Raw genomic sequence first — 22,765 nt, 5'->3', positions numbered from 1 at the left:
TACTTTCAGATAGATTTGATAGATGTTGAGGTCCGATGCTTTGATTTCGCGTTTAGGCCTGTTTACTAGTTCTGTACTTCTTTAGTTTGGTAAACAGCGCCCTCTTGTGGTGAAAAAGAAACAACGTTTCTGCAGGACTACGTTAGAAGAATGGAAATTTTTTAACTACTGAATGTTTCCATGTTTGTCATCATCGCAGTGAACAGTATTCTTGCAGAAATGAGACAAAGATATATTTATTCAGTATGGAAGCGTGGCTTTGCCTTTTTCGTCATTATCTTGATAACGAGATTAATTATCCCGTTATCACGAGAAAACAGTGTTTAAAAAAAGCAACAACATAGTCTTCCGTAATTCAAGACAAAGACAAGTTAATTAATTTTGTAGCACCGTACTTCCTTTCAAGTTATATGCAAGAACCCATTGTCTTTATAAATGCCCAAACTTTAAGATTATTTTTAAGATTAATAAAGATTTTATTTTTTAAGTAATGTTAGGAAGGGGTTTGTTCTTAGAAAAATCATTATTCATGGGTTAAGTATTGTACAGTGTCTCGGTGTCAGTATAGCCTCAGATGCTCCACATGACAAGAAAAGTTGCAAATGAAGAAGACAATATTGTGAGTAAAAATCCCACAGGTATGATTTTATAAACAGTTCAGGATGTCAGGGTAAGCTTCTGGACATGAATTGGTTACTCAAACGAAAAGGTCCTGATTAAAAGCTCCAGAAGTACATTGTGTGGAGTGCAATCTTAGGTAGCCTATGAGCTTTTTTAATGTTTAAAAATTAATACTTAACTTAGTAATAGTAAAACTTTTAACAGTTTATATGTTGTAAAATAATTATAAGAAAAAGTAAGAAGCAGAGGGAGAATTCTAAATAGGGGTAAGTAGATTCAATTATAGGCTACCTTTACTGCTTGTATGGTTATAGTTTATGGTGGAACTGTCACAGTTCATCAGGATACTGGCAGACTCTGTGAGTGTTTAAATCTTTACTTCTATTTTCATTCAATTTGTCATTACCACCGTTTTAATAAAATAAAGTAAAATAAAATAAAAAATAAAAATAAAAAACAGGGGGTTTAATTGTTCAATGACGCATGCGCAAAAGACAAAGGCCGCGTTCAGTCACAAAAGCGAACCTTCCATTAAACAAGACGATCTTTGAATTTAAACAGTCGCCAACACATCGGCTTCTGATGAAAGTATCGATTTAAACTTCATGTCAACATGTAAGTTTGATATTAACTGGCGAATAATTGGTATTGAAGTTTAGCTGTTCGTTTTATACAGGTTTAGTCTTTAAAGCTTTTAAAAAACAACTTATTAATTTATATAACGTCATTTAAAAAAGTAGCTTGCCTCTAAGAATTAAGCTAGCTAAACAAGCTATTAGAATTACGTGTTTTTGGTGTAACACTTAAAGGATTGCTATGTAGTGAGACTCATATTCGTGTTTGTGGTTTACTGCAATGATAAGCCTCAAATTAAAAAAATTTGCCTGTTTGTTCTTTGCTATTTTAATCGTTTACAGGTGTGAAAAGAGCACCTGTAGCCTGACTGAGGTCTTCTCTGCTATCAGATACAAAGCGCTTGACTATGTATTTGAGGTGAGTTTTGTAGTTGTTTATTTTTTTTTTTTACCTGAGATTATCTCATTAAACCTTGTTGTTGTGTCTCTATTTCTTTCTTCAAGACCAACTCCAGATTGAAGGTAACTTTAAATCTGCTGTCTCTTCCAACACCTTACCTAACTGGTACCAGTGATCTGTACCCCCACTGTGGCAAATTGCCAGACTTCACTTACAGGACACCATGGGTCAGAGGTACACAACTGCACAACCCATTCTGTTCACATTAATAGTTTTCCATATAAACTCAGTTGTTGTCGACAAGAACAGTAGTTTTTTATTTTATTTATTTATTTGTTAATTGTTAGTTTTTGGGAAAAAGAACAAGTGCAAAGCATGTGGACTAGGCCTTAGTTTCTAACAACTTAACTTTCTCCTATTAAGTTTTAGAAATAGTGTGGGGATTGACGAACAAAACAACTGTAATTGCAATAGTTCTACAAAAACAAGCCATACAGATTATTAATAAGGTGGGTTATTATGCACATACTCACCCGTTGTTTATGAAATCAAATTTAATAAAATTCAGTGGTCTGGTATTTTACAAAATAATGCAAATAATGTATAGAGCTAAATCAAAGTTACTTCCAGTCAGTATACAAAGTTTTTTTTTCATCTTAAGAGGCAAAGTATGATTTCAGAAGTGTTTGCAAATTTACTGTACCAAAGGCCAAAAACAAAATTAAAAGGAATGTATATCTGTTGTTGGGGTTTCATTGTGGAATAATTCTAATATAAATTTAATTTTTGATTTTCAAAAGGAGTTTTTGAGGGATATAAGAGTTCATAACTTGTGAAGGATTTTGTCTCATTTTTCTACTTTGACTGTGTCAGTTTATTAGATACTATCAGTTTTATTCTTTTTCTCCTTTATTTTTAATAAAATATACATGTTGACAGGTGGCTAAATTAGTTAAATAGGACAGGCTTGAATATAAGCACCATGCTTAAGGCCTGTGTCTTTTTAGTCACTTTATAATGTTGTTTGTACTAAACACATTTGTTGTTTACTATGTGGCTGAATAAAACTTGAACTGAAATTGAAAATGGCTGTCACAGTGCTATTATATTGATGGAGGACTTCTTCCTAAAAACAGTCAGTACAGTCAAAATGCAGAAGAAAACTACCTCCTCCAGTTATCTCTGTAGCACTTTTTCTTGACATTTGGAGGACGTCATAAAGGTGAAGAAAGATGGTGGGAGCGATTTATCAATAATTGGACCACAGATAACTGCATACTTTGCTGCAGTGTGGGTCGGCATTAGTGATTCTATTGCTGTTCACTCTGTTTGTGCTGGAAAAGAAAAAAAAACATTACTAATTACTACCTTTAATCCAGCTTTTAAAGAAAATCTGTTTATATATTGATTTTTTGTTGATAGGAGAGGTAATCTCTTCCTGCAGACTCTTTGTTGGTGGTTCTGTGCTTGATGACCTGAGAGGAAAAAAACAGCCAGTAAACTTTTTAGAAAGGTTTGTTCAATTTAAACACAATTCAATATTACATTATTTGTGGAGACATTTAAAAAACAGTTTTATTATGTTTTAGGTATGTTGTGGAAAACCATGTGGAGGTGATACCCAGCTCTAATCCTGAATCGCTGAAGGATTTTGACCAGGATCAGTATGTTTCTCTTTTAAAAGAGCCACAGATTCATGACCCATGTCAGGAATCATTTTTCAGGTGGAAAACTGACCAGATGAAGCTGGCAAATACAACCAATGGTTCCTTTTTTTTTATTTAATTCTTAACTTTATTAGAGGAAATATTTTATTCTAATCATACTTTGAAAAGCAGTTTTGCTTAATAAAGCATCTTTACATCTGCAGATATCTTCTTGCTGGACGAGCTCATCGCTGCTGATCACCTGCCGCAGTTGAGACATTTACCCACACTGAAAACCAAACTGTCCCGACTAAAGACGCTTCCTGTGACCGACCCTCTGCTAAGCTCAACAGGATTCGCCGTGTCTGATGACATCATGTTCAGGTGTATTTCTACTTCATTTTGTGATACAAGCAGGTGCGCCATCATGAAATCTGCTCATTACTGCTGATCATCATCACCATCATAGCCATCATCTAAAAATAATGTTAATAAAAATCCTGGTGGGTTACAGCTCTTTCAAGCAATGTGCATCTTATGAGAAACCTCCAGATGTGGACTCTGTTAGCACTCAGACTTGTGTCAACATTCAGGAGGACTTTGTTAAAGAGTTACTCTTGGAGAGAGAGGTAATTAAACTTTATAAGTACAGGCATAATATTTGGTTCTTTTTATTGCTCATAATTTTTCTTGTGTAGTTGCTACTTTTGCCTGCTGTAGTGGACACTCTTCAGATGAACCCACAGACCTGCAGCGACTTTTCAAGCATCTGCAGTTGTATGAATGTTGTTCCTGAACCACTGGGCAACCAGCCTACAGTTCTGGATGTGCTTTACAATAGTAAGGACAAGATATACATTTTTTATATCAATTGAAAATATAAATACAGTATGTACAATGCAGAAAATAAATACGTTTGGATTTTCCACAGATTCCCTTTCAAAGGCATCAGTGGATATTTCCCAATATGACTTACCACAGGAACACAGTAGTGACTGCAAGATGAGCGAAAGCCTGTTAAAGTCAGAATTTGCAGGTAGAGGTCACAAAGACTATTCAATATAAATCTGCCTTTTTGACTTTCCTCAACAGTCACAGCAGATTTAAACGGGCATGTGGGCTTAACTGTAATGTTTCTCTAAGGATGTGTGGTGTCTCCAGCTGAGATGGAGCTGGACTTGATTCTGAGCCCGACTCCAAAGAACAGTCTGACTCACATCTGCCTGTCTACCTCTCAACTCCAGGAGGAAGCGTTGTCTCCTGTTTGCAGACTGTGAGTGATGGTTTCAGGTCTTTTTGTGGTCAAACTGTAAATTTCTAATTGCAAATCATCACACTAAATGTAATGTGAGAGGATCAACCCTCTCCCTCTGCAGCATGGTGAGATGATACCTGTGTTGCTGCATGTAGAAAAGCTCTTATAACAAATATGGATGTTGTGCAGATCTTTGGTTTCAGTGAGGACTCACAAAAATATGGAGGGGGCACTTTGGAAGGCAGAGAAGCATCCCACATTTGTTGTGGGCTTTCTTTTGTCAGGTAACTGCATGTGTAGCTTCTTATTTTTGTAATTAAAGGGACATTTTACTGATGTAGTTCACCGCTAATATGGAGGTGTCAAACATTTCAACCAACCAAGTAATCAGGGAATGCTTTTATTATTCCATGAAACTTAACATAAAAATGGACTATGAAGTTAAAACATTAGTCTATGACTATAATTAACTTTCTGGCCTTTCTGGAATATGTATTCATTAGCACACACAGAAAACTGAGGCTCTAAACTGAGTGAGACTTCCAGATGTCATTGTGATGCCAGAGAGCAGAGCAAAACTAGTGGAGTTTGTGAACCTTATAGCATCATTATTGAACTTTGGTAGATTTTCTCACCTTTGAATTACCTAACAAATGCTAATTCAGCACGTCTTGCATCTCATCTCCCCTGTGAGCTCCCTCCAGCCAGTAAAACTCAGTCGAATATTGACTCCTGCTCTGTCACTATGTCTTTTTTTTCTCGCTTTCTCCAGTAATGTTATTTTTTGTGTCTTTACTGAATCAGCCATAGTCCAAATTGAAAAGGGCCATTGTGTTGATATCGTGGAGCTGTAAAGCAATACACAGCCATCGTGCGTTGCCCCAGGTGGTACAAAAGGGAAGTGTTGTTTCTCCATTACAAGACCCTGCAGTGCAGCAATGATTTCAGGAATGTGCCAAATAAATGTCAATGTGCCATCAAAATGAGTCACTGACATTCATTCAGCACACTGAAGCTTGGAGTTCCAAGAGTCTGAGATATAGTTCACAACTTTTTTTGTACACTACCACACCATTTACCCTTACATGTCCACTTTACATACTGTTCCATCAACAAATACAGCTTGGGGAAAAAATGCTAAAGATGCTGCAAAAAGATCCAAAACAACACTTTTGGAGAAAGTGAGCAAAAAGGGATGCCGTGTACAAGAAAGAAACAGGAAAATAACATCAGATTGATCTGTAGTACTGGAGAAAGCTCATCCAAGGAGAAAATTAAGTACCTTCTTACCTTTGTTTTTGCTATCACAAAGTATTAACTGATTAACTCTTGTCTGTCTTGTGTTGCATTTGCTTTGCTTGGTTCTGCTTGTAAAGTTGTTGACATGCAGGTTTATCATAATAATAAGGTAACATTGCACTTGTATTGCCTTCACACATAGGCCACATTCAAATGCTCCAAAAATTTACAAGATCAGAAAAACAAAACTAGACAAACAAGAACTAGATTTTATTTTGTTTGTTCATTAAGAAAACTGAAGAACACTCTTTTTCTGGTTCTCTATGGGTTGAAAAGACAGAATTCCCTGCTTCTGCTACATTCTTTGAGAGTGTTATAGAGACCCGTTAATGAATAGAAATATCTTTATATGCATCTGCTCATCTGATTTGAATTGAAGGTCACATTCTGAACAGTCAGGGACTAACTGTTTTAATTAATTCTAAGATTTTTTACTAAACTCTACATTTTCTCATAGAGCCCCAAATACACGAACCAGATGTTGAGTTCCAGCCTCTGTATGAAGCCCTGAGAGTTCTTAAGTCAGAGAAACAAAGTTTCATCCATGCTGATGACAACTTGGAGTTAGAGAGTTGGGAGTCGGGAACCCCACAGGTGTTTCTGGGCTGCAGCCGTGACTTCACAGAGAGTATGAGTTCTGCGTTTCCCCCCACACGGAAAGAGGAGGTTGAAAACTTCACAAAACTCTTACCTGAACACGTGGATGGTAAGTTTCTGCATTAGAAGTTACATGCTTTGGCAGTTTCTTTAATCACACATGTAAAACATTACCCGCTCAATGCTGGATTATTTTGATCTGATTCCAGATAGATCCTTCCTGTTGGACCTTCATGAAGAAACCATGGTTGATTCATCTAAGATCATTTCCCCTGTACATGCTGTAAGCCCAGGCAATAAGGAAGAAAAACCTACTGCTATCATCGGCACCAAAAAGGACCTCTCAGAAAAGAGGCTTCCTGCTCAAAGAAACACTGTCAACATAGTTGAAGACAACCGTAGGCCCTCACAGAGTACCAACGATCCAGAGATGCTTCTGTCCTCAAGATTGAATGTCAGAGACTATTATAGAAGTTTGATGTCTGCTCAACTTCAACCAGAAAAGGATTTTGATCCTCTGTCCACCTTCATGATGCTGAGATCGCAGCAGGTGCCCCCAGTTGATGCAACACCTCAGAGTTCAGCCAAAACTGCAGGTATGCTTTGGTCATTATATGTAAAAAAATAAATAAATAAAAAATAAATAAATAAGTGTTTAATGTTTTTCCAGCTCATGTCATTGAGTCTGGAAAGACCCAGAGACAGCAGTTCAGCAGGTGGAGATTACAGGGGAGTGACAGACTTGTCTATAAACTCATAATATCCCATCTGGTTCATATGGGGTTGAAAACAGTTTGGTACATATTTATTTATTTGTAAACAGAACAGTCTTTCTGCACATATTTTCTAAATTTATGCACAAGGTGCTAAAAATTGTGTTACATGAGGTAATTCCAGTTAATTCTACAGTTAATTTCTGCCGTTAAAGTAGATAACAAGAAGCTAGCTGAACAAACAAGAAAGCAATTTTAATTTCCATCATCTTATTCATTATGAGGATAATGTAAAATTACACATCTGTATTGGGAACATTCACTGAACTTATTTATTTTTGCATCTCTGGTTCCATCTAGTGGTTATAGCAAAAACATGGCTTGTAGATTTTATTCTTAGTGAGAGAGATTTGACAAAGTAGGAAACAAAGCTGTCAATAGCTAAATTTTGAAGAGATTAAAACCATATTGTTACACAAAGCTTTGCAGCTGTTATTTATTTACATCTCACTCCTGCTAAATGCTGCTTTAATATTTTCTGGGGCATTCTTATCAAGGATAAATGGAGTAAGAGAAAACTGGCAGGCAGCAGTAAAGCTGAACAAATATTCCGAATAAAACTTGTAGCTGCTGTTAATCATCAGACAGAAGGCAGAAAACACGAGCAAGTACATATTACACTAGTTTTACATGTAAATGTTTCATTGTCATTAAAAAAACTGCAATATCAATGTTTTTATTTAGTGAATATATATAACTTTATATTATTGTATGTTGTGTGTAGATTGATTATATAGATACTTGAATACACAAGGAAAATATCTGAATACAGAAAACTCCTTATTCTCTTTATATCAGCTGTAGAGATGAACCAACAAACGTCACCAATGGAGGTGCAGCCCCCTTCAGATCAGATGCAAACACCTGACAGGAGGCCGGCATACATGAGCATTGCTGTGTCAGGAGATGCCACCAGAGAGAATATACCCACTGCTCAGCGGACGAGTCAACCTATCAGCTGTGCTGTCAGTCAGTCGAACCATCAGGAGAGACAGGATAGCAGAGTTTTGCAGGTTCAGGCTACAGGTGTGACTCATTCACCAAACCTTTGCTTAAACAATACTGTAAACTAAATGAGTATAATCTTATGTTCAACTACCTCCTTTTGAGTGAAAAAGTTATTGCACTTTATATGGAGTAAGAAAATAGCTAATTACTTAGATGTCTACTAGGTTTAATGGGTTTGAAATCAGTCCATTAAGTGTATTATTCATATACACGTTACTATTTGATGATAAATTGTTACTTTTTAATGCAGCATTTCTTATTTTAGGTCAACCTTCCAAAGCACTTTTCTCATTGACTAAACTAAACCTCAGTAGTGATGTTTTCATTGCAAGGGATGGAGGCTCAGAAGTTTTTTTAAACCTCTGGACTGCCTTGCAGAAAGCCAGCTGCATGCCTACTGTGAGCTTCTGGCCTTTGCTCAGCCTTGTCTGAGTTCTGCCAGAGAGCTGGGGCTTAATTTCCCAACATGGGGAGACTTTAGCAGCATGGCTCCGGACCAAACACACTTCCTTCTCAAACAGCAGGAGAGAGCACTCTGCAGGACCCCTGCACAGAGTGCAGAGCTGGCCAAAGGTATGAAATGTCATAGCAATAGCACAAATTATTTGTGTCATTATCTGTGTGATTTAATCTATTAAACTGTCTCTCTGTAAGTTCATATTATTGCTCCCATTGTGTTGCTTGCAGATCAGGAACAGCTTTTCAACCTGGCAGATTTGATCCATGTGCTAGTGACATTCAAAGAGCTGCTGCTGAAATGTGACCTGAGCACTGGTCTAGGTCAGTATAGAAACTGCCACAACATCTGCAGTAACTTAAAGTTCCCAAAAACTCAAATGTTAACTGTATGTGCAGTAGTTAATATTTCTTTACAAACATGCTTATTTTAATTTGCTCACATTATAGCAAAAGTGTCTTTTGCTTCTATGTCTTCCAAATGTTGCAGAGCTACCACAACTTCAAACCAGTGGATGTGTTAAATATGAAAATCCTCATGTAAACAAAGCAAATTTGTTTTAGCGTCAACAGATTTTTTTTAAATGGACTGGGATGATCCCATCACTCATAATACAAAGCAGAGATAGTTTTGAGCTCTTTCAGTCATACTGCAATATTTACGATCCTCTCTTCACTGAAGAGTACCTGACAAAGGCAGCTGAGGCGTGTGCAGAGCAGAGTCTGAAGCAGCTGCTGAAGAAGATGCAGATCATCTTCTACCTCAGTCATAAGAAGCAGGAGTCCAGCCCCAAACTGCTGGAGCTGCAGCAGCTGCTGGCTGAATGGCTGGCCAGCAGGGAAGGTGGCAGAAACTCAAAGAAAGTCAGTGTTCACTGGAGATAAAATACTTGTTTTTAGGTGTACAGGATAAATTTTGTACTTTACATTTAGTTTGTTGAGGTTAATTTGGGAGTCACCTGATAAGATTCTGGTTATTTTTTTTCTTTCTGAAGATTCTTGTCATACTATCAGTTGACTCTGATGAAAACAGATCAATGATCATCAACAGTTTGAACCAAGTGACTGGTCAGTATCTCTTTCAGACATCTCTATAATTAGCTGCAGTAATGATGTATTCACTGAGCTGTGGAAGTGTTGAGGTTCCATTTAAAAGAAGATTTATTAATTCATTTGTGTTTCTGTTGCAGGTGCTGCTGCGACTTTAATTTGTCCTGATAACAAAAAGCTAAATGGTGCCAGTGTGGTGAGCAGGTAAAAATGTTCAGGGGTTTATTTTATCCAGCTTGTCATTTTGTCTCAGAGTGGCTCTTTTGAAAATATTTCATAAAGAATTTATAAGGGCAATTTTTTAACCTGGACTGATAGAATATTTGAATAAATCTGCATAATACTCTTTCATTTATAAACATTAATGTAAACAAGTTTTTCCTTCATGTAATCTGACTAAAGGAGGAGTAATTGTTGTACTTCTTCACAAGCTTGTATGACAGTGATTGTGTGGTGGTGTATGAGCAACATATAGGCCCCGACTTCCCCTGGACCTGTTTCTCTCTTGTGGTGGAATTTGACCACCCAGGCCAGTCTCCATGGTCTACAGTCTGCAGTGAGAGGACCATCAGCTACCTCACTTTTAACACCATTATCTCTGACACTGGTCTGCTGCTACCACATGGAAATTATTCACTCTGCTGTCCAGAAATGTGTTTTTATCTTCTAAATTTGTGTGTTGGTCCCCTAAAGACATAGAGAAAGCCTCGTGGTCTCTGGAGGACAACGTGCCTCACGTGTTGTTTGTGACGGAGGGGCTTCTTAACTGCCCCCTGCTGCTACAGAGACTCGAGTCAAGGTGAGCTTTCCTTTTAGTTTATAGAAGTTAAAAATAATGTTGTATTTACATATTAAAATAATATTAACGCTTGTGTTTCTGGTTTGGGAGGCAGCAGCAATGGTCCAAGTGATTAAATGTTGTCAGGGAAAAACACTGAAGCCAAGGTTGCTTTTAAATATGAGAACAGCTTTTAAATATCAGACATCATTTATTGTCTCTTCATCATTAGGCAGTTAAAAAAGGTTCAGTCGTATTTTTAGCATCAAGATTTCACTATATTCACAGATTTCTATTTTCATTTGATTGTTCTACAAATATATATTACAACAGCTAAAAGGACAACTGCACAGTTACTTAACGATTTAGACTTTATTTACACTTAATGTTTTGACAAGGACGACGGACGAATGGACAGTCGATACTTTATTGAACCCGTGAGGGAAATTTTTCTGTTATAGCAGCAGCCATCTCATTAAAATAAATAAAGAACACGTATATGGGAAAGGAAAAAAAAGTAAACATATAGAGAAATAGAAAATCAACTTAATATACACAAGGGAAGCCCAGAAAACCCCCACATATAAATAAAATAGCTACACACACAGACTATAAAATTAGGATTATGGATTGTTGGGTATGTTTGGGTAAACATGCAGTGATGATGATCACCTCTCACACATGGAGGAGTTATTGTACAGGGTTATTGTGGAAGGAACGATTTCCTTTATCTCTCTTTATGACAGCAGAGCTGCAGCCATCTGTTTGAGAAAGAGCTCCACTGTCCCTCCAGTATACTGTGTAGTGGATGTGAGGAAATGTCCATGATGGAGACCAGTTTGTTCAGAGACCTCCTGTCTCTGTCTCCAGTGTCTCCAGCTTGTGTCCAATGATCTTAGCAGCCTTATGGATCAGTTTATTGATCCTGCTGGCGTCCCTGGAGCTGATGCTGCTCCCCCAGCACACCACAGCATATATGATGGCACTGGCCACCACAGACTGGAAGAACATCTCCAGCAGTTTGCTGCAGAAATGAAAGGATCTGAGCTTCCTCAGGAAATAGTCTGCTTATCCACTAGAATATGAGGCATGATTGATTATTAATCATTTTGCTATTGTTTTGACAACAATTCTTAGTGAATTAAAAAATACAAAAATCCTAACTGTTCATTTAAAATTATGTAGGTTACTTGTATTTACAGAATTGAGTTATATACATATTTTCAGTATAGAAAACAAATCAGAAGCGACATGATAACAATGTTATTAACATTAATTATTGTTCCCTCTGACAGGATCCTTTGGTTTTTTTGGTTTCCCATTGTTTTAAATCTCAGGCCTGTTGTGTGTTCTCATTACAGTCGCAGCAGTTTAAGATGCTGAAGTTTGTTCCAGTTATGGACAATGTAAAATTGCTGCCTCACAAGCTCCTCAAGTAGCACCTACAGTAATTTATTTGCGCGATTGTTTTTCTTCTGTTAACACTGACCTTAAGACATCTAATGGTTCAGTTTCTCTGGTTTGGTCATTTTGCCATATTTTTATGGCTGTGAATAACATGATTTTCACAAATGATTAAAGAGTTTAACTCATTTGAGACGTGTGCGTAGCTCTACTTGTGACAAGTTCATTATTTTCTTCTCAAATTCAGTAAAGTGGAGCAGAAGAAACATTTTAATTTCAGCCAGTTGTCGCTAATTGTTATTTTTCCTCATGAGTTTGGTTGTAAGTTGGCATCTAACTGAATGTCTGCTTTACAGCTTCAATATAACTGTGTTAGAGAGGAGCCACTCGCCAACTCTGCAGAAGCTTGGCGGGATCAACAACTACACCATAATCACAGTAGATGAAAATACTGCTATCTTCATTCAGGTATCTGGACAAACACACTTCTTTACAAGGACCTCCTCTGACATGTTCAAGTTTATTGCTATGGCACGTTTACAGCAACCACTGTGGCACAAAGTGCTGCACAACAATAAAACACTCCTAAAAAATACAATTAAACCATACTTTAAAAAAAAATAAAAGAAATTAAAACACAAATAGATTATGGTATTTAAAAGTAAGAAAAATAGCTACTATAATTGACCATTTTGACTAGGATTCAAAAACCAAGGCAAAAAAGTGCATTTTAAGCAAGGATTTAAAAGCGGACATAATATAATCCTTCATCCCCAATCCTAACCTAAAGCTGATTCTAACCTGAACTCTAAAGATCAAGCCTTATTTCTTCAAACAGCTCTTTGAAGGTCTATTTCAAAGTAAAGACGAGTTAAAATGCCCTCACTCCAAAAGTCTACATTCAAAATGGCCCTCATAAAGATAGATGGTCACACACACTAATTTACTGTGACACTGGGTGTCCATACTACTTCCCACTCCCTTTAATAAGCCTCCAGAATTTCGTATGAAAATGCATAACATTACATCGCACTGACTTCTTCTTAAAGGCATACTTAAGCAGAATATACCTATAAACTCAAACCAGAGTAAAGTCATGGAAAAAAATTGTATAAACCCTCTTTCATTTATAATGGTTTATTTTTTCTGGATGAGCCTTCTAGTTTCAACAAATATTAAAATTAGGTCAATTCAACCTTAGATTATTAACACATGATTTCTACAAATGGTTAGAATTGAACTCTTTAACCATTATTTTAAAATAGTCCAAAATAAATTAAGCCAAAGTACTTTAATTACAGGACCATTCTTCAACAGAGGGTGGGAGGCAAAGTTATAAATGCTCTGTTAATAAATATACACTTCTAATCAAAGTCCTTTTTTCACGTGTGTGTGTGTGTGTGTGTACAGGAGGGGGATGAACTGTGTCAGGAGCGAGCTAGCGAGAGAGTGGTGATGAGGCTGACTGCACTCTCTCTTCAGTACAGCTGCTGTTGGCTCATCCTGCACTGCCCTGACAGTGAGGGGGGAGGGTCAGTGTTAACACACACAGCCATGCTGCCAGAAATTTACACCGCCTTACTTCCCAGACCTCACCTAACTCTGCATTATTGTGCACTTTGAAAAATTTTCCCAAAAACCAGGGACAAGTTTGCACAATATAAGAAAGACAAGTAGACACAGATCACACGAAGGCTTACTGTATGTGTGTGTGTTTTGGCAGGTTTTCCAGCGAAGCCTTCAACAACTTGGTGTTAGTTTATTCATCTCTGGTGCTGTTCGGCATGAAGCCCGAGGCTCTGAATGTGAAGGTTGAACATGGTGCACTCACTTTTCTCCTGTCGCAGCTCATGATTTTCAACTGTAGTGTTAAGACAACAACATCAAATACAGATAAAGGTTAAACATATCATTTAATAACATGTAATCATTCATAACGGCCACGTTATGAACAAGTTTATGTTATGAAGCAACAACAAACTCTTCATGAGACATCAGAAACAATGTTTCCTCAATGAGTCCTCAGAAAAATACTTTTGTTCGTTGAAGATCACTCTTTTCATGTGGATTGTAAATTGAAGAAAGTATATAAAAAAAAGCACAATTTCCAGTTTTGGCTAACATACCTTGAATCTGATAATTGCACATCAATCAGAGCCGGTTCATATCTTGTTTTGTTTTGTTTTCAGGTGCTGATAGTGTCAGAAGTCTTTGAAATGGCCACATTTATCAACCAGATTTGCTTCACCACCCTGATGTCCAGTGACAGAGACCCTCTGAGCTACCTAAACAGGGACTGGTTAAACGTGATTCCTTCACAGGTGACCATAACATACGTTCTGAAACGGAAAACAAAATATCCAAAAGGCATATCCTTGATGTGAACTTTTTGTCTTCTTTAGTTTGATGGAGGCTAATTTTATCTTGGTTCATTTATATTTTTTAGCTCTTTTCAAACAAAATAATTTACTGTAAATACTTAAAAGAAGCTTCAGCAACAAGATCAGTTAACCTTTACAGATAATTACAAACCACATTTCCAGAATAATTGGATAGTTTACTAGAATAGCAGCAACCAAACTAAAATATTTAGCTTTAAACTCAATTTGCTAGATAGTTAAAATGTAATTGAAAAACAATATTTTTATAAAATATTGATTGGATTACTTTTTAAAATTATCAGACATTTCTACAGCTTCTCTTAATTTTCAAGATTATGAAAAAATATTAATTTATGTTTCCAAGTAATGTTAAATATATACGCTTTAGAATTACTGTAGGACATTCTTAATACAAGTAACATACAGATAACATGTTTTATTCAAGTAAAAATAAATATTTAATGTCTGATAAGTGGCTAAAATTCACCTTTCTTCTTAAATTATGCAGTGTAATCTGATATGTTTTGTATTCCCTCCAGGAGGAAGAGTGTCTGTCACACTTCCCTTGTATTAACCCTTTGGTCAGCCAGCTGATGCTGAACAGAGCTCCATCCTTGCAGTGGCTCCTGGAGGCCTCCATCGCTCAGCTGAAGGAGCTGCTTCCTGAAGTGCCACAGAAAGTCCTCAAGGTGATTCAGAGCACAGAATCACACTTGAATACACCAGAGAAAGATTATAGGATTTTGATACTGGTCCTTATGCCGAGTATATTTTCTGTCCATTTAGTTTTTTCAGGTTCAGGCTCCTGGTGTTATTTATCATAGACTGCATTTCAGCTGTCATTGATTACTGGATAATATAAATTTTCATTGCAAGAAAAGCACAGCCATTAGTATATTTAAAGTATTTTTGTCAGAAAGGACAAATTAGAGATTAAAGATTTCATGAGAAAATACTCGTGTGTTAAGTTCATGCCAGAATTCTGGGAAGTATAATTTTTCATTTTTATTTATTACAAATGTCACACATTTTTGGACTAGAGCTGCATGATATTTGAAAACTGTTGAATATTGTGATAGGGATGGGACTTGAAATATGTGAACAAATACTTCATTTGTTGTGTTAAGCTCATGTGAATTAAGGCTGTATTCCACTTTTGCTCCGTGCATGTTGGTTAGTTTCAGAACTCTGAACTTCATCTAAGCAGAATGCAGTCATCATGAATAGAATTGTGCTTTTGCTGCTACGGTAGTCAAAATGTCTGAACATGGTTATCTAGATCCGACCTTCAAGGACCACTGTCCTGCAGGTTTTAGATGCTTCCCAGCTTACACACACCTGGCTTAAATTATTGGCTCATGAAGAGATTTTTGAATAGCTTCAGGACAAGTTTTTAAGGATATTTATTTCATTTGAATCAGTTGTGTAAGAGGTAGAAAACACATAATTACTGGTCTTTAGTGTAACATTTATATTAGTCCAGACATTGTTTTTGTTATATTGATAATAACTGATAATACAACTGTAAAGGTAGATTTTACCTTTTTATGCAGGACGTCCTGCAGAATTTTAGGAGCTGCTGGGTTTGTGTGTCTGTATTTCATGGTAAACTGAGTACAGGCCAGTCAGAGGCAGACTTCAGAGCAATTCTGTATTCAGAATGCTTTGTTGTAAGAAAAAAACACAAGGTAGTAAAAATCAGCTGATCTGAACCTATTAAATGTGTCATTTAATATTTCTGTGGTGAATAACAAAATTCCCTTTCACTTACAGAACCAGGGTGCCTAGAAAACTCTTTTCTAGTTTACATCTTCATAGTGAGCAGGATTTTGTCTGTTGTGAGAAACAATCTCCTTTTTCTGGCATCCATTTTTTTCTTGCTTTTAGCTGTTCTGTGACACCACCTCTCTGTACTCGACGAGGGCAGATCCCCAACAAACTCAGGCAGTCATCCCTGAGACAATCCAACAAACCAACCTTTGGACCCACACTGCTGATTGTGAGCCCACCGACTTTCTGCATCCAGACCTGTTGGCCTATGACCACAACTCCAGCTTCCCGTTTGGGGCTGCAGATGCAGAAGACCCTGAATGTCCAGATTTCAGACTTGACTCGAGTCTATCCTTTGGTAGTCCAGATGTTTATGTCCAGACAAGCTGGACCAGCAGTGATCTCTGGAGAGAGGAGAATAGGTTTTCTCTCCAGAAAAGGAGAGCTGGAGCAGCAGGGAGGGTTGTTGAACGAGTAAACCATGAGTGGACCCCACTGAATGATTACACCTCATACCTACAACCAACTGACAGTCCCCTAAAACTGGACCCCACTAACAATTACAACCTCATCCTGCAGCAGCCATGCAACACTCAAAGATCCCCCCACTCCACAGTCTTCAGTGACATCCAAACTCCTCACAGCCATCACTTCCCCTGTGGTCTGAGCCCACTAACAGATCTCACATGGGGCCATAAGAAAAGTACTGATGAGAGCTTCTCTAGAGGAGATATGACAGTGGTTTCAGTTAACTATGGCTCCAAGTGTTGGAAAGGTCAGGAGAGGAAGAGGAGTGGGGAAGCAGCTAACCTGGTTGGTTCAGGTAAATTATTGTCGCGTTATGTTCATTTTCATCTATATATTTTATTGGAGTAAAATCAAATTACATTTATTTTTCATCATTTGAAGCAAATATATTTTCTCATTCATTTTTCAGAGTTGGAACCATTAAAGAAGCGGCGGTTAAGCTATGAGAGAGTACCTGGCAGAAGTGATGGACAGACCAGGCTCAGGTTGCTTTAGGTCTTAATGAAAGACAAAGAAAACATTTTGTTAATTTAAAAAGTTACTTTTTTGTTTTTAAACATCCTTGATCAAACAATTTTCATATTTTACTTGTTCATTTTGGCATTAAAGCAGGTTTTAAACCCATCCATGCTTCTTTTAAAATGTAAGAATAAAAAAATTAACAATAAATTGTTGTAAAGTTCAAATATGACTAAGTCATTTAAATTGTTCTGAATGTTAAGCAGTTAATATAAATGGATTTGACAGTAAATATAAAATGTTTTGTTTTCCTACGCACGTAAATGTTTAATGATTTTAATCAGTTAAACAATTCATGTAAATGATCAAAAATTATAATCAGTTTAATAAAAATTAAACCATTTTTAAATTGAAAATTAATTGATAATATTGTTGAAAAAAACATGCTTAACATGAAGTTGGCCCTAAATTAGATTAAACATAATTATAACTTTGTGTACGTTTCTTTTGTTTTCTTCCATACTGGGTATGCTTAAACAAAAAGTGATTTATGAGTGGAAGAGTGAGATCGAGGGTCTTTCCCAGCTGTACTGATAAAGTCTCACATTTTAGCAGCTCCTTTGGTGGGGTTTCTTTTTTTTTTATATAATTTAGTGAAGCAATCCCCTTATCGTGGTCTCTCAGCATGTGGAGAGAGTGCTTATCTTCACGAGCCAGCAGAGTGAAGCCAGTTCCCTCAGGAATGATCCCTAGACAAAGACGACCCCGGGGACATAGACTCCAAGCCTCCCTACTTCTGGACAGCCACATCCAGCACTGGTTAGCCACCATCAATAACCTGACAGTCCCCCCCTCCCCTTTTTTTTTTTTTTTTTTACGTCTCTGTCTTGCTGGCCTCTGCCTTCTAAGAAGCCATGGACAAACAGAGAGAGAGAAATGGTTTGTTTTTTTATTGGCACAGGAACAAAAGCAGTCGGCAGGGTGGTCAAAGGAGTCTCCCGAATGAAGGCGAGGTGAACAGCAGCCTAATGGTGCAGTAATGGTTCCTGACTATACTTGAGGTCTGGACTGAAAGGGAAAGGAGAGATAATGTGGGAATTAACAGGCTGTTTAAACCGAAGCTTCCTTTAGATTAGATTCTGCTCTGGCTTCAGCTCTAAAGGTCACTCTGTCGTTATCTTTCATCACAGGCTGCAATTAACTGTCACCTGTGCATATCCTGTCCTCCGTAAATAGGAGCCTTGATTTAAGATGAGTAGAACCAAAACTCAGCTTGATGACTGTCTTTTTTTCTCACCGTCACTGCTGAAACTGCAGACTGTTATAACCTTAGATATGACACAAGTGTAGTTTTGATGAAATAATGCAAATTTACTGCTGAACTACAGCTATACTAAATGCTCAATTTATGTTGGGTATGCTTATGTTTTCATCTTTATTTTGCTGAATTTTGCTATCATTTCTGTGAGAAATGGGAAAATTCCTAATAATCCCAATAGTTGTTTCAGACAGCTGATGAAGCAACAATTGGATCTGAGGTGTCAACGTTTAATCAAAGGATTAAACATGACAGAAATTAATCTTTTTATATCATTATTTAACTGGATTGTTATTTAAAGGTCAAGGTTTTTCACCCTAAAAGTCATTCACAAATGAAAAGGAATGTACTACAAAATGCATTTTTATCTAAAACTGTTACTGTTAACCAACTAAATTAAATATACAGTTGAGAAAAGTATCAGTAGCTCGTCTTTAAAAGTTCACAATCACCTGTCCCTGATTCCCGGCTGAAGCACCCAGCAGTGAGTGTGTCTGCAGACCTGGAGTAGAGGCTGACGGTGGCAGGGAGCAGTAGCGCTGGGTCTGCAGGTGCAGCCTCTTGGACGTGCAACAAGGCCCATGAATGGCCAATTCAGAAAACGGCCCCCATCAGGCCAGTTCTCCAGGCTGTGAGCTAATCCCAGCCCCTAATCGGATTATGTAAATTCCTACTCCACACAGAGACTTTTATGGAAAGCTGCATCTTTGAAACAACACTTGAAGGGTGAAAAAAGAACAGTGACAATTGGTTAAACTAGGCTAGTTTTTTTTTTTTTTTTTTCTAACTGAGCAGAGGTTGCAAGTGGGAGGCAGAGGAGTGAGGAGTGGCTGCAGAGAGGTGAGTCAGTGTTCCTCCATACTTTGCCTGTAATTTATGTGTGGCCCCTTGGAATGGCTCAACAAGATTACCACAGTTATAACAAAACCCATATTGTTCCACTGTCAATCTGGATATGGTATTTTTACCTTTTGTGGCCCAATCAGACTGAATTCAAAAGCAGAGAAGCAGTGATATTAAGGTCTTTTTCCTTGATGGAGGGACGGTGGGTTGTCCATGCCTAATGTCAGAGAAACAGAAAGGAATAAGTGTCCACAGCAGTAAGAGAAGGATCAGAGACAAACGTCTCAGTTTAACTTCAATAGGAATTTGTCACCTTTAATAGCAACCTCCAAGGATTAAATTAGCAATGAATCATAAAAGCAGTACAAATAGTCACTTAAAAAGCTGTTAAATCATTAAAAAAAAACAGCCAAAAACCTAATATCTTTTCAAATGTTAAGCAATAACACCAACTGAAATGATCTAAAGTGATGACAGACGTCATCATTAATTACCATCTATTTGTTTGAATTGACAGGGGGGGGTGCATTGCAACAATCACACCAACCAAACACAATGAACACAGAGGCTCCACGACAGGACACGTCACACAATAGGCTCACCCTGCTATAAAATGTGAGATGCAAGCATGAAGCATTCTCTTCCCTCCTCTCTCTCGGTTCCCCATCCCTCCCCGTCTGACGCTCCTTCCCTCTCGCTCATTAGGATCTAAGTGAGCATGAGAAGATACAACTGAGTGGACGATCGCGCAAGACTCCCGGACACTGATGACCTGTGGATAACAGCTCTGCCTCAGATTTCTGCACATTTCTACATACATACAGGTGAGACGTTTGTTTTGTGCTGAATGGATTTTCTCCCTTGAGACTGCAATGCTTCCACGTTGGTAATAATTAAATACATGTAAAAAAAAAAAAAGACTGCTTGCAGCTGTCATACAAAATAAAATAAATTCATGTAGATGAGCAGATAATCTCAAGACCTTTCAAGGTTTTCTGTAATGGAAAAAAAAGTCAAAATTTCTAATTTATTTCTTTTAGTATTTATTTGCTGTTTTAATAAAAAAAAAGTCATAATGTAGCTGTTAATATATTAATACAACACAGGGTCTTGCAGAAAGAGTTTTTTGTTGAAAAATATCTTTTTCTGTAAAAGATTTACTGCTCATCACTGCTATATGTTGTGGGGAGATATAAAATATTTAATATTAGTTAAAATAGTTCATAGTTAAAATAAAATAAAAGTAAAAGTTTGAGGCTGTTTTTAACAGAAAACATACAAAATGCATTCTACTAGAGTCTTGTGAAGGATTTGAAACATACATTCAGTATTAAGCTTAAATAAATTGTGAATACAAACAAAAAAGACAATAACAAAGAAAATTCCACATTTAAGATTTAAAACGGAGGCCAAAATAACTTCTCATGAATTTTCTTTTAATGTGCTCAGCATCATGACCAGGAAGGTGTTTACCAACACAAGGGAACGCTGGCGCCAGCACAACGTCAACACTGCCTTCGCAGAACTCCGCAAACTCATCCCCACCCATCCTCCAGAAAAGAAGCTGAGCAAGAATGAGATCCTGCGTCTGGCCATGCGCTACATCAACTTCCTGGTGCAGCTGCTGGAGAGCCAGAGCGGCCAGCCGGCCAGCCACTCCCCCACTGCCCTGCTCACCTTCCTCAGAGGAAACATGGAGCAGCTGCATTCCCCATCACACCCCTGGACCATGACGAGTGACACAGAAGCTCCGTCACCTGGATCCAGCTGTGACAGCTCAGAGGCCTGGTAGAAGCACAGTCTTCAATTTAAAAAGACTTGCAGACCCTTTTCTTGGGTCTAAGAAGTTATCTGTTGCATTGTGACTCATGTTTCAGTGCACAACATTGTGTTTTTTTTTTTTTTTTTTTTTTTTTTGGACCCCAAACATGGCTGATAAAGAGGGCACCACCTGTGCACTGATGAGTGTTGAAAATGGTTTTGCAGTTAAAAACTACTTTGTGTTTTGCATGGAACTGTAAAACCTGGATGTACCTTTTCCTCTTCATTTCTTCATGTTAATATTCCCTGTTGCTGGCCCGCCCGGAACCAATTTAGTTTTGCGATGAGAGTGTGTTTTGCCAGTGAGGAAAGTGGAAGGGATTAAGGAATTTCTCATTTCAAGTAATAGATTGAGGAAGGCATTTGAAAAGATAATGGCTCAGCCAATTCTTTTGACTGTAATCGTCTCAAAATAGCCAAGGGCACTTTTTTTTCCTTTCAATTGACATGCTGCTTTTTTCCCCCTCAAGAAGACTAATCTGACCTTTCTTTTTTCCTACTGTCAAGGTTATGTGACTTCAGAAGAATCAGTTTAAATCTTTCTTCCAGCTCTTACACAACTAAGTTGAACAGCTAAATACTTTTGGATTTGGCTAAAACATTTGGCAAAACTGACAATCTTCTCTCAATAACTCTTCACAAAGATCTTTTGTGTTCAAGGTGTTCATTTGATTTTATGTAAAATACGCATGTCATATAGCCAAAGATTAACTGATTGTCTTTTGTGATAAGTGTGCTAATTATCTTCTTATACCTCTTTTGTAAGTTATTTTGGTCTGGATGTGAATACATATGTTATTTATTTTATCTATTTATTCAATAAATGATTTGACAATTGATCACTAATTTGAATTTTATTATTTGTACTGAATCCTTTAGTCCAAAAAAATAGCGGAAAATATTTAACAAATATCAGAATACAAATCACAGTGAAACATTTTTAAGTGCTTTTGACAGAGACGTTTTGAATGAATAGTGCATTCTGACATGAAAATAACAACATGCCAGTGGTGAAATTGTTCAGTGTTTTGTCAATAGATATTAGCAGATAGGAAATAGAAAACTACACAAAGTGAAAAATACCGTGAATACTGCTTGAATAGCTCCAGGAACAATGAAGAAAACAAAAATTCCTGAAACAGTTTGACATATGTTATAATTGCCTGGTAGCACTACTTACAAAAATAACTATATACTCAATGCCAAGGCAATAAGTATGCTCACAAACTCAAAGCTTAAAAAAAAGAAAAATATGTCAGAGAAAATATTAGATATTCCTTCTGTTCTGTTGCACTGATGAGCAACAGAAAGTACCGTGATCACAGTTTCGCTCCAGAAGGAGCAGCGCTTATTCCTCTAAGGAGCTGAGAAACTCTAGAGCAACTTTTAAATTTATGTGATCCAGGGCTTCAAAAGTACCAGAAAATAACATATGCACAAAGCCACAGCTACCCAAACCACAGAGGAAAGAGCCACAGGTCTGACTGAGGTTGTCCTACGCAGAAGAAACAGACATGAATGTTAATCTGTGAATTTTTAACCACGTGTGACAAACATATTAGGATCAAGAAATTGCTGTAGACAAACAGACCTATGACTAGAAAAGCTGTAGGAAATGCTTCTGCAAATGTAAATGTGTACTCTGATTGTTCCATTCACTGTTTTATTATTGTCTTGTGACTTTAAATGCCATAATTTACAGTAAACGTTGTGTATTATGACAATATGTTAAAACAATTCTGATAGGAAATAAATCCATTTTTAAAATCCTCCCGCAGGCTGC

At 37.2% G+C, this 22,765-nt stretch overlaps 2 protein-coding genes and 1 long non-coding RNA gene across 6 annotated transcripts; 2 read left to right on the top strand and 1 right to left on the bottom strand.

The window, feature by feature from the left end:
• Positions 1-1,146: 1,146 nt before the first annotated feature.
• On the top strand, positions 1,147-17,349 carry LOC121648389 (protein shortage in chiasmata 1 ortholog). Of its 2 annotated transcripts, XM_041998447.1 has the most exons (28): positions 1,147-1,236; positions 1,539-1,614; positions 1,701-1,830; positions 3,019-3,109; positions 3,186-3,361; positions 3,467-3,626; positions 3,757-3,871; positions 3,941-4,082; positions 4,174-4,278; positions 4,386-4,515; positions 4,687-4,781; positions 6,254-6,502; positions 6,603-6,989; positions 7,965-8,192; positions 8,553-8,747; positions 8,862-8,954; positions 9,313-9,494; positions 9,626-9,698; positions 9,821-9,884; positions 10,112-10,287; positions 10,374-10,479; positions 12,219-12,330; positions 13,273-13,394; positions 13,586-13,673; positions 14,052-14,183; positions 14,783-14,932; positions 16,131-16,836; positions 16,951-17,349. In XM_041998447.1, coding segments are annotated over exons 1-28 (4,371 nt in total). In that variant the 5' UTR covers positions 1,147-1,234; the 3' UTR covers positions 17,037-17,349. The 2 variants fall into 2 exon arrangements, with proteins under 2 accessions (XP_041854381.1, XP_041854382.1); XM_041998448.1 differs by lacking the exons at positions 1,147-1,236; positions 1,539-1,614; positions 1,701-1,830; ... (1 more) ...; positions 3,186-3,361; positions 3,757-3,871 and having other exon boundaries at positions 3,551-3,626.
• Positions 17,350-17,506: 157 nt separating this feature from the next.
• On the bottom strand, positions 17,507-19,846 carry LOC121648407. 3 transcript variants are annotated; one of them, XR_006011971.1, is made up of 4 exons: positions 19,764-19,846; positions 19,287-19,378; positions 18,771-19,036; positions 17,507-18,068 (listed from the first exon to the last, which is right to left on the bottom strand). It is a non-coding gene; the product is annotated as an uncharacterized LOC121648407 (long non-coding RNA). The 3 variants fall into 3 exon arrangements; XR_006011970.1 differs by having other exon boundaries at positions 18,771-19,378; XR_006011972.1 differs by lacking the exon at positions 18,771-19,036.
• Positions 19,847-19,897: 51 nt separating this feature from the next.
• Positions 19,898-22,752, top strand: tal2 (T-cell acute lymphocytic leukemia 2). The gene is made up of 2 exons (XM_041998480.1): positions 19,898-19,985; positions 20,611-22,752. Exon 2 carries the CDS (start codon positions 20,615-20,617, stop codon positions 20,951-20,953), a length of 339 nt encoding a protein of 112 aa, XP_041854414.1. The 5' UTR covers positions 19,898-19,985; positions 20,611-20,614; the 3' UTR covers positions 20,954-22,752.
• The last annotated feature ends 13 nt before the right edge of the window (positions 22,753-22,765 follow it).

The sequence above is a fragment of the Melanotaenia boesemani genome, chromosome 11 (assembly GCF_017639745.1).
Source record: "Melanotaenia boesemani isolate fMelBoe1 chromosome 11, fMelBoe1.pri, whole genome shotgun sequence".
NCBI classification, from domain to species: domain Eukaryota; kingdom Metazoa; phylum Chordata; class Actinopteri; order Atheriniformes; family Melanotaeniidae; genus Melanotaenia; species Melanotaenia boesemani.
This window is presented reverse-complemented; position numbering and strand designations above follow the sequence as displayed.